This window comes from Anolis carolinensis, chromosome 3 (genome assembly GCF_035594765.1).
Source record: "Anolis carolinensis isolate JA03-04 chromosome 3, rAnoCar3.1.pri, whole genome shotgun sequence".
In the NCBI taxonomy this organism is placed as follows: Eukaryota; Metazoa; Chordata; class Lepidosauria; order Squamata; family Dactyloidae; genus Anolis; species Anolis carolinensis.
This window is the reverse complement of record NC_085843.1, coordinates 111,048,509-111,062,787: the sequence shown is the minus strand read 5'-3', so window position 1 is coordinate 111,062,787 and position 14,279 is coordinate 111,048,509. Positions and strand designations below refer to the sequence as shown.

Here is a 14,279-nt window from a genome sequence, read left to right as displayed (position 1 = left end):
CCAGTCCTTGTTTCCATATTATCCAATTATCACAGGGACAGAAAGTGAGGTGAAATATTCTAAACACGGGCAAAAACGGAATAACAAATACGGGAGGGGGGGTGTTAGGGGTTCAAAAACCTGGTTTACTCATGAATTTTAACTGGTTAACCAAATCCCCGTGCTAAGTCTATGAGACGTCCCTCCAGGCACTCTCTCAAGCAGATATTGACAGGTCTGAACCCGGGGGGGGGGGGGGGGGGGGGGTCAGGGGTTCAACCCCCCCTTCCCGAAATTTTCAAAACCCCTCCCGAAATTTTTTTCTGGGTACGGCCCTGGGAGGGGGGGGGGTTAACCCTTCCCTGTGCTATCCAAAGCGCCCCCCCCCCCCTATTACACACACACATATAGCTGGAGTTATATTGAAAAAATGTACCTGTTCCGACAGAACCTATCATGCTCATCACTTGGGGACTGTCTATAAAACAAAGAGGAAAATGTGTTTAACCCAGGATGACAGATGTATCCTTTTCCACACTACACAGTCCGGTGTCTCCAAACTTTTGAACATTTCGGACCAGCAGCCGAGGTTGTCCTGGCTGGAAAACCAAGAGCCCCCCGCTGCCCCCTGCCCTGCCCTGCCCTGCTTTGGGGAATCCCAATCTCCAGCAACAAGACCGTGGCGGCGAAAGCGCTTGCTCTGGAAGCCGTGACTCCGGCGCCCCCTGCCGGCCAGAGCGCGCCCCGCAGCCGTTCCGCCGCCAGCCTCGGAGGAGCCATGTGGAGCATCCGCCAGGAAGGCTAAGGAAGGGGCTGTCGGAGGAGATCCGAGGGGAGAGAGCGGGGAAAGGCAGGAGCCCAGGAGAGAGGAAAAGGAGCCAGACAGCTCCGCACAGCGCGGCCGGACCGTCCTCGGCTTCCTTTTGGGGCGGGAGGGGGGTGCCGCGCGGATATAGTCCTTGGATTTCGTCGCGAAAGAAGATCGAAGGGAGAGATGGAGACAGTGAGTGAGTGAAGCATCACCTCCGTCCCGCTCCTCTCTCCTCCCGTCCGCAATTGGTAAGCGATTCGGTTTTGGGGTGTTTGGGTTTTTTAAAAAAGATTTCTTCCCTTCCTCACGGCGGAGAAGTCGGAGGAAACCTGGGATTGGTGCAGTTGCTTCAAGGGGTGGCGTGGCGGCCAGAGAGGGGAGCGAGGGGCCAGGAGAGGGGGGCGGCGGGGGCCTCCCGTTTGCCTTCGCCCGCGCACACGGCAAACTTTGCTGGCTCCCTCTCCTCCGCCCAGCTGCCTGGCATGCGGGTGGCAGGGCTGGCGGGAGGGAGGGAGGGAGGGATGGCCAGCGGAGAGCGTCGCACCGCTCTTGCCGGAGTTTGCCGGAGTTGCGCGTTCAAAGCAGGGGCCCAGAGAGAAAGAGAGAAAGAAAGAGAGTGGGGGTTGAGGTGGGGGAAAGGAGAAGCCGGCGCTGGAGGGGCTTCATTGCAGCAGGAGCAGAGGAGCCTGCAAGACACCCAGAAGGAGCCAGACAGACAGCCAGCCGGGATCGGGCTTGCGGGTACTGGGTTTGCCTTTCCCCTTCTGCAGCCGGGAGGAGGAGGAGGAGGAGGAGGGTTGCGCTTGGGCAGCTCCGTCTGGAGGAGGGTGGTCAGTTAATAAGAAGAGCCTGCGTGGTTTAATCCCAAGGAAGGTGGAGGGCTGAGCGGGGGAGCCCTGGCAGAAGGGGCTGGGGAAGTCAGAGGCTGCTGCTGCGGCTCAGGCTGCAGTGCCCTCTTTCCTTCTCTGGACCAAGGAAGGCGGAAGAGGGCACTGGAGTGGCCTGGCATGGTGGCAGGGCTCCTCCCAGCCCATTCCACCAGAACATGTTTTCAGAACACAGACCTGTGCTTTCATTGCATCTTCACCTACATTGATTCTTTTTTCCCAAAGAGTCTGGAGTCCATCATTCATGGTCCAGACCGAACAATCTTGCGATGACTTTTATTGCATCTGCACCTACATTGATTTTCTTACGGGTCGTATTTATGGTCCTTCATGTTGTCACCCACCTGGTTCTCTACAGGCAGGCCACTGACAAATATGCACATGGGTGAGAGATCTATGCTCATTTTCCTCCCATTCTGGGATGGAATTCCTCATCTTTGAGAGTCTTAAAAGCATGAGTTCATTGCCTTTCTTCTGTCTCATTTGTCTCATGTCGAGGAGTGAAATCTTGCCCTCCAGTTTGGCTTCTTGAATCACACAGGCAGGCAGGCAGGTTTCCAAGGCATGCCGGTCGATCGATCCGTGCAAAGCAGGTATCCCTGCTGTGCCACCGCCAAGAAGCCTCAATGCCAGCATGTGTCCCATTTAGACAAGTCTGATCTCTTTTTTCGATAGAGTTACATGCTGGGTAGATGCAGGGAACACTACGAATGTAGCGTATCTGGTTTTCAGTAAGGCCTTTGAAAAGGTTCCCCATGACCTTATGGCTAGTCAAATGTGGGCTAGGCAAAATTATGGTGAGGTGGATCTGTAATCGGATAAGCAAACAAACCCAAAGGGTGCTCACCAATGCATCTTCTTCATCTTGGAAAGAAGTCATGAGTGGAGTGTCGCAGGGCTCCGTCCTGGGCCCGGTTCTGTTCAACATATGTATCAATGACTTAGATGAAGGGTTAGAATTTATTTATTTCAATCATTTATACCTCGCCCTTCTCACCTGAGGGGACTCAGGGCGGCTTACAAGGTACGATCATCAAATTTGCAGATGACACCAAACTGGGAGGGATAGTTAACACTCCAGAAGACAGGAGCAGAATTCAAAATGATCTTAACAGACTAGAGAGATGTGCCGAAACTAACAAAATGAAGTTCAACAGGGACAAATGCAAGATACTCCACTTAGGCAGAAAAAATGAAATGCAAAGATACAGAATGGGGGACGCCTGGCTCGACAGCAGTACGTGTGAAAAAGATCTTGGAGTCCTCGTGGACAGGAAGGCAAACATGAGCCAACAATGTGATGCAGCAGGTTAAAACACCAATGGGATTTTGGCCTGCATAAATAGGAGTATAGTGTCTAGATCCAGGAAAGTCATGCAACCCCTCTATTCCGCCTTGGTCAGATCACACCTGGAATACTGTGTCCAATTCTGGGCACCACAATTGAAGGGAGATGTTGACAAGCTTGAATGTGTCCAGAGGACGGTGACTAAAATTATCAAGAGTCTGGAGAACAATTCCTATGAGGAGCGGCTTAAAGAGCTGGGCATGTTTAACCTGCAGAAGAGAAGGCTGAGAGGAGACATGATAGCCATGTATTAATATGTGAGGGGAAGTCATAGGGAGAAGGGAGAAAGCTTGTTTTCTGCTGCCCTGAAGACTAGGATGTGAAACAATGCTTCAAACACCTGAACATCAGGAAGAACTTCCTCACTATGAGAGCTGTTCAGCAGTGGAACTCTCTGCCCCAGACTGTGGTGAAGGCTCCTTCTTTGGAGGCTTTTAAGCAGAGGCTGCATGGCCACCTGTCATGGAAGTTTTGAATGCAATTTCCTGCTTCTTGGCAGGGGGTTGGACTGGATGGCCCATGAGGTCTCTTCTAACTCTACGATTCTATGGTTCTATCTTTGAGAGTTTTAAAAGCAAGAGTTCACTGCCTTTCTTCTATTTCATCTGTCTCACATTAAGGAGTGAAATCTTGCCCTCCAGTTTGGCTTCTTGAATCTCACAGGCAGGCAGGCAGGTTTCCAAGGCATGCCGGTCGATCTTGCAAAGCAGGTATCCCTGCCGTGCCACCACCAAGTAGCCTCAATGCCAGCATGTGTCCCATCTGGACAAGCGTGCCTTTATAGGGTTCACTTTAAAGGAAAGAAGGCCTTTGCTTCATGGATGACTGCTCTACTTAATTGCACCCTGGATTTCAGTATGGTTATTTCATTTGTGGCTGATGTTTTTTGGGAAAGGACAATCCCATGAATGAATGGATATTGATAGAAAAAAACACTACAGATTTAGTTTTCCCACACTTCAGTTGTATAAAATCTTGAGATTTCTATATCTTCCAGGTGTGTTTGCAATTCATAGCTCAAGCACACCTTTTATGTTAACATATCTATGGAAAGTAAATCAATTACATAGTCACTGGCTTTCAGCTCTAAGTTTGTTTTTGCGTCCTCCTTATGTAAAGATGCTAGCACAACCTAAATTTCACCTCTCAGTGGTTTGGCGTTGTTGGAATGCTTTGCATAACTCCTCAATTGTCTCATCAAATGGCTTAATGCTTGGTAGGTGACCGGCTTAATGTCTTGGGTGAACACTTAATGTGCGTTTCTGCCTCTCTTATCTGCTGCAGCTCCAGAACAAAGGTGGCAGAGGTACACCCCTGCAAAGTCAGCTGCTTCTATTAATAATTTCACTGGGAATGGACAATGGGATGCTCTCTGGTTTTATCATGATCAAAAACTGCTTCCTGCTCTGCTTTTCCATGAATTTAGTCAGTCATTTTGGGTAAGTTACCACAATTTTTTCCCCTTAAAGCTACTTTTATTAGACTTGTACATATTTACTTCACAGTTTCTAAATGTATTGTTTGAATGGTACTGTGTCCAAAAGGAAAAAAGAGGAATCATCTTAATCCATACTTACTAAGGACATTGTGGGATTTCATATATAGTATGTTGGATTTGGACAAATCAGAATGGAGAACCATGCAGATTTATAGCCCTCAGTTTTCTCACTGATACAATCTAATATGAGGCAATGTTCTGAAATCAAGTACAATATGGATGATAACTATGTAACCCTTTTAAAAATTTATCAAGATTGTTGTCAGGGTTATTCTTGTTTCAGTGAATCCTACTGCATGATAGATATTGGGAAAAAGTGAACTAATCAGGGCAATCTGTGCCACTGAAGGTAGGGTTCTGGCAAGTAAAGTAGATACACTGGTAACTTGCTACAGTTCAACTAGCTAGAGTGGGAAATGGATTGCCCAGATGAGTGTATTCCATGTGTTTAGGCTGTATGTTCCAAGGCAGCAAAGCAGAGGTACACTTGTTCCTCCTTCATATGATGCCTAGAAGTGGATGTCCCTCACACATCCATTTACTGTCACTTCCACTGGTGGGCAAAGCAATTCCCATGTTTTAAAAGCTATTATTATGTGTCTTGACATGTATAACTTAACTTTTGGAGCATGTTTCACTTCTTAAACATGTATTACAATGGTTCAGTTAAGAACACAGAAGGAGGGCATTCAGTGAAGTGAGAGTAGGGAGAATGTGATCTCCCCTACCCCTCTCACATAAATGACACTGTTTTGAGTGTGGTTCCTTGTTATGCTGAACCAAACTCAGAATGGCTGTTGCTTTCCTTCTCCTTACATTCCCCTGTTCTCCCCAGTCATGCGGGTAGGTAATTTTAGACTGTTGGATTTAATGGTCCTAAGACAACCCTCCCTTATAAATGGTAATATAATAATTCAATCCTTTAAAATGTGGAAAGCCAGCCCTGTTGCGCATGAGGTTTTCCAGCCCAGTTGAGTTTCTTTGACAATAATTTGGGAGAGGAATTGAGGACGGCTGCATCTCACTGAAATGCGGTACTCAAAATAAATTCAGCACCTTGGACAGCTTTTTAAAAAGCCAACACTGATGAAGCTCCTTCCTTGGAAGTTATTAAACAGAGGCTGGATGACCGTCTGTCAGGGGTATTTCAATTGTGCTTTCCCTGCATGGCAGGGGGTTGGACTAGATGGCCCATGAGGTCTCTTCCAACTCTATGATTCTATTATTCTATGAATTCTCAAGACTCCTGGTTTCTGCTGGCCACTATACCCATCCAAATATAAATGATGGAGCTTGCAAATATCACTTTTGGATTACAACTCCCAAAGTCACTCAGACAGCATGGCCAGTGGCTGTACTGATTTGTGGATTTTGGGAAATTAAGTCCACAGAGTGACATTTCCAGGCTCTGTGAGTGGGAAAACAGTGGAGGAAAAAACATCTTGGTGAAGAGAGGTGAATGTTGTCAGCTTTACATTTAGGCAAAGTTTGGTGGTCATTTCAGGACGCAGATTATAAATATCTTGTAATACTTTATTTATTTTCAATATTGTATTTTGTTGTTAATGATGGAGTAAAGATATTTGTGGAATTGTTTGACCCATGGGCCAAAACAACTTTGTTGCTGCTGTTGTTGTTGTTGTTGTTGTTGTTGTGTGCCTTGCTGTTGTTGTTGTTGTTGATGATGATGATGATAATTTTCTTAATGTTTTTTCAACAAGATTTGTTTAGAGAAGGGTTGTTCAGAGGATGAGAGAATGTTATTTGCCCAACATTATCCAGTGGGTTTGTACTCCAATGCTAAGACCATTATACCACTCAAACTCTCAAAAAATAACTTTGCAGGTTTTAAAGTTTACATGACTTAGGTGAGTGGGATTGCTGGGGAATGTTGCTTTTTGGAGATGCAAGATCTAGACTCCCAACCAAAAACCTGTCCAAACTGTGAGTGTCAATGCCACATAATGTTCTATCTCATGCAAAAATGCATCAAGTTAACTGTTTGTTCAGAGGAGTTGTTTTAAAACATACGCACACCACCACCAACAAGACCTCTAGAGTTCTTGTTTTCAGCTGGCAAGCAGTTCAAATGATTGATGGGTTGAGCAGGCAAGCGCTCACCCTTTTCCCAGTTAAGCAGAGTCAGGTTGATGCTCTGGTACTCCAGGCATCACAAAGTCAGCATCACTGTATAAATCACCTGAAAGGATGACTGCTTGACATACTTTTCAAGCTGTAGGTGAACTGAAGGTAGTAGAAATACTGTTGTGAAAAAAGGCACTAAGATCAATATGGATATTTCTGAAGTACCCTTCCCTTCATGCAATGTTTAAGGAAATTCAGGCATTTTTCTATTGAGTATAAATAGACAGCCTTTTGTTTAACTCCTTGTTGGATATTTCTGAAATAATTAACAGACTTGTACAATCTGCCATCTCAGAGGTTCAATCCTCTATGTAAAGTACAGGGCTAAAATGAACTTTCCTTACGGAATTAGTGAATATCAGTGTATACAGTTTCCATGTAGACATGTCTGGAATTTCAATAGTGTGAGAAAATGTTCCATTTTTTGAAGCTTTTTAAAGGCTTAGCATCATCAATGTTATTGTTATTATTAATCTACACCTTCAAATTTGAATTCACTAAAAATGCATACTCTAATAGAGATATTGTTCATTAGGTGCTACTTCAATTTTGTAAGAAAAAATTAAGGTATTTAGAAACATTGTGAAAAGCCTAAGGTTACTAAAGTCATATTCATTTAATTATGGTGGGAAATGCCAAGTGTGTGTGTCTCTTCCAGTAACGATAGATTTTAGGTGAAGTCGCAGTTTCAACAATAACAAGTAATTTGATGTTTCTGTTTTTAAAATACCTTGTCATAATTTTTGCCAGGGCTTAGCAGATGTCTTACTTTAAATAAATCAATATAATAGTAATGCAAATGGCAAGGAAGCCAGATGTTGCAGTTCTTTGGACCTCGGTGTCTTGCATGTGAAATGCTCCCAATTTTTCCCCCAGATTTTTATCTAATGAAGCCACACAGATATTGAAAGCAGCTTAAAAACCTGGGCATTATAATCTCAGTCAAGACTCTTGAAAGATCTTAGTGAGGAAAGAGCATCAAAGCCAGGAGTGGCTCAGATGAGCTGTAGCAAGACCAAGAAGAAAGCTGAAGTAGCCCTGGCATGGTTGGGTTGCTGGGGCAACTGTGGTTTGTGCCGGCAGCCTTGGTTATCTCATCTTAAAAGTATCATGCAGGTCCTGTTGCCTAGGTGACACTTACCTGTGTTCTTTCCATGATAAAGCAGATATATAATTAGTGCAGAGAGTTGGGGACCTAACCATGGGAAGAAGAATTCTATAGATACCGCAGACTTCTAAAAGGAGATATATGTAAATGGATCCTAGAACAAATCAAGCATGAACTCTCCCTAGAAGCTAAGGTGACCAAACCAAAGCTGTTGTACTTTGGCCATATCATGAGACAACATGAATCCCTAGAAAAGACAATAATGCTAGGTAGTAGGAAAAGATGGATTCCGGGTGGATCAATTCAATCAAGGAAGTCCAGAGATTGCAAGACCTTTTTCAGGACTGTTGATGATAAGGTGACTTAGAGGTCTTTCATTCATGGGGCCAACATGCTGAAGTTGGCTTAACAGCAGTTCACAACAAATAACAGACTAACTTCTTCCTGATTCTTAAGACCATAGTGGATCAGAGCAAAGGATATGGTGTGAGAACAACCCCTTTTCACTTATTCAAGGCTGTTGTCATTGGGATACTGAAGAGCTTGGCTTAAATACAGGAGTGTAGTTTTAGGCCAAGTCTCACATATGATTTTGTGACTTCAGATTCAAACTGGTTTTAGAGACATTCCGTCTGTACAAGGAAGTGTAGTTCTGTGTAGCAGATTAAGAATTGCTAGCATAATCGTTTTAGCAAAAAAAAAAAAAAAACCACTCGGGAATTCCTAAGCTTTTTAATGAACATCACAACACTTAAACCAACCTGTCTATTTGTATATGAATTCTAGATCAGCCCTCTTGCCTCATATTTCTGTGCTTTTCAGGGATAGAGAAGAAGTGTGAGACAGAAAGAGATTTTAAATATTATTATCAAGTACTTGGGTTCATGAAGAGCAATGGTGCACCCTCTCACATCCTTCAACTGTACCAGTTTGGCAAGAACAACTCATATCAATCATCTGGCATCTCACTTTGTCATGTTTTCAAAATGTCCCCAGTTTCTTTTCCTTGATCCCACTTTTTCCTTTGACCTCAGGTTACTTCTATTGCTGTAGACCAGTGTTCTCAACCTGTGGATCCCCAGATGTTTTGGCCTTCAACTCCCAGAAATCCTTACAGCTGGTAAACTGGCTGAGATTTCTGGCAGTTGTAGGCTAAAATACCTGAGGACCCACAGGTTGAGAACCACGTCTGTAGACTGAGTTCAAAGTGCAAAAGCGGTTTACGCTTAATTCAGCAATGGGATTGGGGAGGAGAGAACATAATTTTGCCCTTCCCAGCTCAGGCAAAAAGCAAACTGCTGCACTCTCTGCTATCTGATCAGTTCATTCTCTTAATAACTGTTGCCATTGTGGAAACACTTGTTTTTATCTGTGAAATGTTGTAAGTTTTTCCATCCACAAGAACAAGGTTCCAGGTGGCATGGGATTGCTCTTTGGGTTCACTTGAGATATGGAGGAGTCATGTTCAGTTCTAATCATTACCTCTGGCTTGTAGGCTGGAAAGTGCATAATTGAATGAATCTATGCTTGAGTTCCCAGGCTCAGAATTTTATCTTCCAGCACTTAACAGCTTATCTTATAGTAAAGCAAGAGATTTAACTTAACGGTTCATCTTCTGAAACCATTCAGCTATTATGATTCATAGCGCAGGTCAACATGTTCTTAATTTTAAGCCTTATATATTTTTGAGTTTTACACAGTACTGTAAACATGAAATGAAAATATGTGGTTAATTAACGACATGTGAATATGGCAAACAATGGATTGAATGCAATCGGATCTAATTCTACAGAGTACAAAAATGAAACTTGGACAATTATCCCTGGTTTATGATTCCAGATAAAGCTTTTCTCAATGAACTGTAAGGAAGTGGTGCTTTTAAGCACTACACAAGCTAAGAGCAGAGTGGCAGTCATTCTGCATTATGCCATTTGTCTGTAAGGTTTTAGCGAAAGCAGTTTTTAAATAGGTAAAATTTGCCAAGCAAATCCCCATAATCAACTGCAGAGGTTGGTTCCAAATTCACTGCAATGTTGGCTGTAGACTGTTCTGATGCTCAGCCCTCTTCTTCAGCAATGCAGGGGAGTGTGGAAGTGTGCATAATGTAGCAAACAAATTCTGTGCTCATTTAGCTACGGGTTAGTAACTAGCATGTGAAACGTTTGGGGATTCCGCTGGAATGCCATATAGATCCTCATAAGACTTGGTCCAATAATTTTAAGCATTGTTTTCTGTGTAGTTGCATGACACCTATTGTGGCCATTTGTCACAACCAGGCACTTCTGTAATTACTTTTTGTTTTATGGTGTATTTTGTAAAAGTAGTAAACTAAAATCCAATAGACTCTAAAGCGCTTCAATATATGCTTTTCCTAGTCATTGTGAAATCTAAAGAGGACTCTTGATTTCATCAAACACTGTTCAGCTAAATTATTTGCAGGTCACTAGGATAGTTTTATTGGAAATGAATCAATATTTGGGAAAGTAGAGTTATCATAGTATCTTGTAAATATGGTTGTGTTTTTAAAACTATTTTTTTAAATGCTGATTTCTATTTAAAACTTTAATAATAGAGAAATGCCCCCAGAATAATTCCAATCGTAGTTTAATAGTGCAGCAGATCTGTATATGGTATTTCCACTCATCATTCAGGAACACTGATATATCTCTACTCATTGTTTAAATTAATGCATCTTGTTTTTTCATCATGAAGGAAGTCTGAAAAGAATATGAAAATAGTGTGTAATACAAAGTTGTCAATAACTGTATGTGTGGCTATGAAAAAGAGGAAGTTAAATAGCAGATAAGCTGTCATTTGTGAAGCTTTGCCAGGTCACGCAAGCCTGGGGAGAAACAAGAATAGTGCTTTAGCTGTTTTGCTTTTGGAATTGATTTCACTGGTTTCAAAGAGGATTAATTACTTGTGTATAAGTTGACCTCAAGTATAAGTCGAGGGCATGTTTAGGGAGCAAAATTATAGATCTTTATATGATCCTTGGATAAATTGAAGACAGCTCTGCAGAGAGGAGTAAATGCAGTGCTACCTCAGGGGGGCTACCACCACTGCTATTTTCCTGCCCAGGAATTCAAAAAGGCCAGAAGTGGCAGCATGGTGGAAAAAGTAAAGTGGGTCAGTGCTTTTTTCAGGTTATCCTGGGACAGACTATGCTCATGTATTTCACCACTCCTCAGAGAAGGATATGGTTTCTTTCTTTCACAAGTGTTAAATATTTACAGTACTTATATTGACTCATGGATAAGCAGACCCAGGTTTTGAGGGTGGGTTCATTGGCTTAAATGTATAGATTTATACATAGGTATATACGATAACAATTGCAACATATGCAGTAACAATATATGGCCTAGTTAAGGAGACCAATCCTGAAGTTTATAGTGGAATGGATGATAGAATTTGGTAAAATCAAGACTATCTTAACTGTGCAGGACAGTTGCAGACTAACAGTTGCAGGCCACAACTAAGCTGTGCCCATGGAGTTTTCCACAATGCTACAAGTCCTTTCAGGGCATACTTCCTTCCACATGGCCCATCCCCACCAAAGAGAAAACTACTTTCTTCTGACTTTCTCAATTGAAGTGATCTGTGATGTAGTACAAAATATTTGTTGTCTCTGAAGAAAGACTGCTGTATGATGTACTGGCCATGGCTAAAACAATCACCCATTAACTCAGATTTGAGCAGCTACGATTCCTTCATCACTTGCATGTATCTTAAGAGTTCCTCTCCTCCCCCATACCTCTCAGCAAATCCATGAAACATCACCCAGAATCTGTATTAGTTAAATTTTTAAGCAATTGATATCCACTTGCAAATGCAGTGGGGGCAATATGTTCTACTGTTTGAGGATCAGGGAATGAGGGAAAATGAGCTTTCCACAAATATTTTCCATCTCTGCTCATCAGGGAAGCCTGGGACCTAAAGACAAAACATTGCATGCACTTATGCAGATGATCACATTTATGAGAGATAGATCTGTCAATACATCATAGAGAAAAGCTGCAGGCTACCAGATCTGTTTCTTCAAGCACAAGGTATTGGAGAACGAGAGGAGAAATCATTGTGATGATGGAGTAAAGCAGCCTCTCTTCTTTGACAGTCTTCCTATTGCTCAATGAACATGCAGAGTAAAATCAAATATTCATACATTACATTTTTTTCATGTGCCAAATCAGGGATAGAGAAATGCTGGCTCTCCAAATGTTGCTGGGCTACAGATCCATCATCCAAAGCCAGTTGGTCAATGATCAAGGATTATGGAAGGTACTGCCCAACAGTATACAGAAAGCTATGATATTTTAAATTAACCCAGTGTATTTCAGTCAGAAGAGTATTGGGCTAAACTGAGAAATCATATATCCTATGATTTTTATCACTCTTTTCTACATTTATCATTGGAGGTGGGAGGAGGGGGGGGGGGTTATTCCTTCTGCGTCTAGCAATCCCTAGCTATATGTAGATGCTATAGTCCACATCATGAAACATTAATATTGAAAGGGCATGCATATTTCACCACAACACAAATACTGGATTTTTATATTTTCAAATATTAGATCCCAGCCATTGTTTCCTGACCCCAGCAACTCCAAGAACACTTTCAAAACCAATGAGAAGCCACCACAACATCTACTGGAGCATACTCTGAATATTTGTGGTCTTTTCACACTTTCCGTCATATGAATGTGGATAAAGTCAGATTTTACAACTTAGGTATCAGCCAGTCTTTTTCCTTCTCTGACTGCTCCATTGACCATAGGAATGAAGACATTCATACCTTTGGCTTAATAAAGGTATTCACCTAAAATGGATTTTGAAATTCAAAAATGCAGGATCAATCCTTTAACTGATATTTCCACTGATATCAAGTTACTTTCAGATATGGGATGAAGGAGTATCCCATTTCAGAGGAATTGGTCCGCTTATATGTAGATATAAAGGACTGTTCAATATAGAGAATAGATCAATTACTTTTAAAAACTACAGCTCCCAGAATCTTCTACCTATGTGGTCCAAATTGGCTGGCATATTCTAGGAACTGTCGCCCCAAAAGTAACTTTCATAATCGCTGGTTTGCATAATCGCATGACACCAGATTGGAGGAAACAGTGCTGGGCTATAGTTAGAAATGTACATACTTTCCAACATTTCAAAGATAAACATTGGGAAATACATAGCCAAGGAAACATCAATGTATAATCATGGTGGCAAAAATATGAATGAAAATTACACAAGCTAGGAAATACTGTAGCAGTTTCCTTTTGCCTGAATCTAGGGAGAAGGGCAGAATTCCACTCCCTCCTCTCCTCTCCTTCCTGCTGAGTTAATTGAAACCACACTACTTTTGCACTTTGAGCTCAGTTTGCAGCCATTCTTGTAAGCAGAAGACAATGGAGAAAAGTGGGAAAGAGAAACTGAGACATATTACGAGTAGCTCCTGAAAGTGTTATTATAGGGAAAAGATGTCTCAACAGAAACTTTCTCACCAATCCTTGTTTTCACATCAAGCCAAATTTTTCAAAATCCAATTATCACAGGAACAGAAAGTGAAGTGAAATCTTCTGAACTGGGGCACAGAGAGAAAAATAAACACCACAGGGGTGTTAACCCTTCCCAATAACAACAACAACAACAACAACAACAACAACTTTATTTTTGTATCCAGCCTCCATCTCTCCGAAGGTACTCGGGACGGCTAACACGGGGCCAAGCCCAAACAATTACTGTACAATAAAACAACATTAAATACAAACAAGGCACACAACAGCATCCAATAAAGTGCCTATACAATAACAAAGTAAAACAAAACATAATAACAATGGCATAATAAAACAAAGTGTAAAAACAGTACAAAGTTTAAAATGAAGGAGAACTGGGCCAAAATGTAAGGTGTAAAAATAGTAAAACCCATGGGTGAGGTAGATAAAGTACTGCATGTAGTGAGGAAACTTGGGTGGGCTAGACAATAAAATTTCTCTCAAATGAGGGATAAGATAAAGTGCATCAGGAAAACAGCTTGACATTGGACCAGAACCTGACATAGGGATTAATTGTTCAGTCTTCAAAAGCGCACCGAAAAATCTATGCTATCCAAAGCTTATATATAAGCTGGAGTTACACTTTAAAATGTACCTGTTCTGACTTACATACAAATTCAACTTAAGAACAAACCTACAGAACCTATATTATTCGTAACTTGGGGACTGTCTGTATAGTAGAGACAAGATTGACCATAATGTCATAGTGAGACCTAATTCAGCTAGCCCGGAGCTATCCAGATCTGGAAATATATTGTGGATTTTATCTTTTATTGTGGTTTTTATTAAGACATGTTTATAAATGAAATATTGAACCACCAGTTCTGTTAGAAAAACAACAATGCCTCTTTAGCAAGGATAGACAACCTGTGTGAGTCTTCAGCCAACGTTCAACCTCAGGCCCCTATGAAAGCTGCATGGACTGCCAAAAGTGTTAAAGCATGAAACTAGCAA

The 14,279-nt window shown here is 42.1% G+C and overlaps 1 protein-coding gene across 2 annotated transcripts in view; it reads left to right on the top strand.

The window, feature by feature from the left end:
• The first annotated feature begins 728 nt into the window (after positions 1–728).
• The window catches only part of gabra5 (gamma-aminobutyric acid type A receptor subunit alpha5), a 98,994-nt gene continuing 85,443 nt past the window's right edge, over positions 729–14,279 (top strand). The window contains exons 1-2 of one of the 2 annotated variants that reach the window (XM_008107101.2): positions 729–1,038; positions 4,310–4,464. In XM_008107101.2, coding sequence (XP_008105308.1) covers positions 4,379–4,464 — 86 coding nt within the window. In that variant the 5' untranslated portion in view covers positions 729–1,038; positions 4,310–4,378. Of the gene's footprint in view, positions 1,039–1,325; positions 1,532–4,309; positions 4,465–14,279 lie in introns of those variants that run through there. The other variant, XM_003218770.4, reaches the window with a different exon arrangement.